Raw genomic sequence first — 3,569 nt, 5'->3', positions numbered from 1 at the left:
CTGTTGTCTCTCACATATTTGTTTAGAGCTGTTTAAACGCTGCTTGATCTGTGCAGATTTCTCTCCTGATTCGGACCAGAACACTTTTTCACTGGAGGAAGTGTTATTATGGAATGTCTTGATGGGTTTGTTTCAGCTTTTGTCTTCTCCAGATGTTAACAGATGGACTGGAGTGCTGTGGATTACTTGTGGATTATTGTGATGTTTTTATCAGCTGTTTGGACTCTCATTCTGACGGCACCCATTCACCGCACCAGTAAATCACAGCAGACGCCTCCTAAAATCAGACTGAATCTACAGCATCAGGCTTTAAGAAACATTCTTTATTCTTTGGCATAAAAGGCACATTCAGGATGAAAGAAACAGAAAGGATTGATAAAAAAAAAAAATTCACTCATTTAACTAAATATTATGCATTTCTTGAGTTAGCACATTAAGCATCATGTAAACATTAGTTTGCCACACAAGCATCAAAATGGAGTCATTTTAATCGGTTTCTATTTTCCCATACAAATCTCTTAAGGCAACTGAAAAAACAAAGAACATAAAAACTAAAGGTTAAACACTTCTGTGCGGTTCACATCACGGGTAACAGATCCGTCGGCTGACCTCGAGGACCAAGAACAAGCTGAACGAGCAATAAATTAGTCATCTGCAAGCAAACTATCAGATAAAAACATGCCGATCTCATCCTAACCTTAATGCCGGGTTCAGACTACACAATATTTTTGTCGGTCACAATAGTCACTGTGTCAGATTACACAATTTTGACTCCTAAAATCTTGTCGTGTCGTGGACAAGAAACATGTCAGACTACACGTTGCTTCCCGAACATTCATCGTGTGATGTCTTTAACGACGCGCGTGATGTCATCGAGAAGGCGGAACTAGCGACTGACTTCCGAAAACAAGAGTGAACACATTGCTGAAGCGCTTCCGCTATAGTTCGCCAGCATTTTTATTTCTTTGTTCTGTCGTGGTACTCCCTCGATGACACATCATACAGGCAGGAGTACTGTTGCCACAGCTCCACGAACCTTTCCTCCATCTCATAATTCCACCTAGCAGCACCATCATCTCTCTTTCGTTTTGCCATGTTTGAAACCTGTGTATGAAAGAGCTTCTGTGCTGCTATTGGTCAACGTCACCAATGTGTCATCGTGGATGACGGAAAAAAAATTAAACATGCTAGTTTTTCTGTCGTGATGTCGTGAAGCATCGCAGACGCGGAATCGGTTGTCGTCCACTATGACACACTACACGTGCTGAAACGATGGAATCTTGTGTCCCGACGCACATTGACGTTTACGAATCCACACGACACCCTACGTCAAGCAAATCGTGCCAAAATCGGGCTAAAATCGTGTAGTCTGAACCGGGCATAATCTGGGACGCATAACAACAGCTTTACGTACAAAGTAAAAGTCAACACTCACTTACATCATGTTCAAAGTGAAATAATAAAGGAATGAAATGATAAAAATCACATAAATTTTAATAAAGCGCAAAGGATCAGGACTCCTGACAAGCGTTCATCTACTAGACCCATCAGATCAGGTTAAAACTATCAAAAACCAAACCATCTCTACAGAGGTTGTTAGTATGAACATGTCAGTCATGTCAGATCGTCTCGATTGTCCTTGAGATTCTCATTCATACAAATAAAATCTAACTAGCGTCATATTTACTGTTCCTGCATCCGCTCAAGCATTTCAGGAAGATCACAGGTGTCCATCTCATCTGAAGTGCGTCGTGAAGTGAATTTGATCGCTGTGTGACGTCTGATGAAGCGGCCGCTCCTCTCAGTCCTGACCCTCCTCAGCTTTGGTGGCTGTGATTGTGAGGGTTTCTCCGCTGTGTTCGAGTGTTTTCGGCTGCTAGAGCTCGTCGCGGGCCGTGCTGTCCAGCGGAGACTGCAGCACGTCTGAGTTCTGCGCCTCGCTGCTGAGCTCCTCCTGCTCGCGGCTCTTGCGTGATCGCGCTCGGTCCCAGTCGGTGCGGACCGTCTCGTTGTCCCAGACGCTGGAGGTCTCCGTGTCGCTGATGTAGCCAGCGTCGCCCGTGTAGTGCGTGGGGTAAACCAGCAGCGGCTCGGCCGAAAACGCTCGCAGGTCCCGCCGCTTGAAGTGAGACATGTAGTCCTCGCTGCACAGACGGAGACGGAAACAATCAGTTATGGTGTTGATATATAAATATAAGAATAACTAATACAGTGAAACAACACGCATTGAAGAAAACAGAATGAATGATAGCGAGACAAACTGATACAATTAAATAATGGTTTCTTCCTTAAAATGAATTATTTATTATTAATAATAATAATAACAATAATGATTAATCAACAAAATAATATTTTTTTTATTATTCATAATCATGTTTTATATTATTATTATTGTTAATAATAAAAGAATTGTTAAACATCATTATTAGGAAAAAAATGAGTAAACACATTGCCATAAGATATTATAAAAAATATTATTTTAGAGAAAAATACATTTAAAATATTTTCTAAAAATAAAACACTTATAATTCACATATTTCTTTATAAAGAGCACTGTTATTTTATATTTTATAAAAATAAAAATATACATAAACATTTAAAACACTTTTTATATTATTTTCTTTAAAATATATATTATAAATATTATTTTCTAAAAAATTAGATTATTTTATTAAAATGTATTATTATTATTAATATTATTTATAATATTTATAACATTATGCTTTAATTAATTATTTGTATTATCACCACCATTCATAAAAATAATGATATTTTTTTAGCAAACTAAATCCCTTTTTTTTTTACACTGACATTTTTATTTCTATTATTATGAACTTGTTTATTTACATTTATAAGAATTTTTATATAACTAATATAAAAATTATTAAATGTACATGTTCTAATTTCACTGAAACATTTTTTACGTGATCTTTAGGTTTGTTATGTGATTTTAGAGATGTTTTATTAGATTCTGTGTTGTGTGATGAGTCATATGAGACTTGTTTTTGATCACTGCTCTTTGTAAGATGCAAAGAAAACTCATTTACACAACAGCAAAGAATAAACTATTTTTGTATCTGATCAGAAGAATAAAACAATATATAGAACTATAGATATAATCAGACAATCTGAACACTAGGGGATAATGATACGGCTACACCAGGCGATAAATCTCTCACATGGGGTGTTTGTTGTACATGACGGGCAGAAACTCATCCACCGGCAGCATCTTTCTGAGCGGTTCGGCCCGCAGCAGCTTCTGAGCGCCGCGTAGCGAGATCATGTACCCCAGCGTCCAGTAGGAGTAATCCGCCTCCACCAGGTTGTGTATTCTGGGCACAGATTTCTCCGGTCGGTCCACCTGCATGCGCTTGCGGCCGATGTAACTGAGACAGAGACAAACAGCTGGAGTCAGGAGTCCAGCAGAGGGCGCTGTACACACACAGACTGCTTCACTCACATCAAGTCCCAGTGCAGCCGCTGAGACTCGATCTCATGCATCAGATTCTGCAGACGACGCTTAAAGAAAACCTCAAAGCGCAGGTCGTCCTCGATCACCAGAGACGTCT

At 39.0% G+C, this 3,569-nt stretch overlaps 1 protein-coding gene across 1 annotated transcript in view; it reads right to left on the bottom strand.

Annotated features, from left to right (window-relative positions):
- Positions 1–1,229: 1,229 nt before the first annotated feature.
- Positions 1,230–3,569, bottom strand: part of LOC107713788 (procollagen galactosyltransferase 1) — an 18,648-nt gene continuing 16,308 nt past the window's right edge. Inside the window, exons 10-12 of the mRNA XM_016519400.1 lie at positions 3,461–3,569; positions 3,180–3,386; positions 1,230–2,144 (exon numbers count right to left, since the gene is read on the bottom strand). Coding sequence (XP_016374886.1) covers positions 1,877–2,144; positions 3,180–3,386; positions 3,461–3,569 — 584 coding nt within the window. The 3' untranslated portion in view covers positions 1,230–1,876. The remainder of the gene's footprint in view (positions 2,145–3,179; positions 3,387–3,460) is intronic.

The sequence above is a fragment of the Sinocyclocheilus rhinocerous genome, unplaced genomic scaffold, assembly GCF_001515625.1.
Source record: "Sinocyclocheilus rhinocerous isolate Xijiao unplaced genomic scaffold, SAMN03320098_v1.1 scaffold1861, whole genome shotgun sequence".
Taxonomy (NCBI): Eukaryota; Metazoa; Chordata; class Actinopteri; order Cypriniformes; family Cyprinidae; genus Sinocyclocheilus; species Sinocyclocheilus rhinocerous.
The sequence above is the reverse complement of the archived record's forward strand: the minus strand, read 5'-3'. Positions and strand labels throughout refer to the sequence as shown.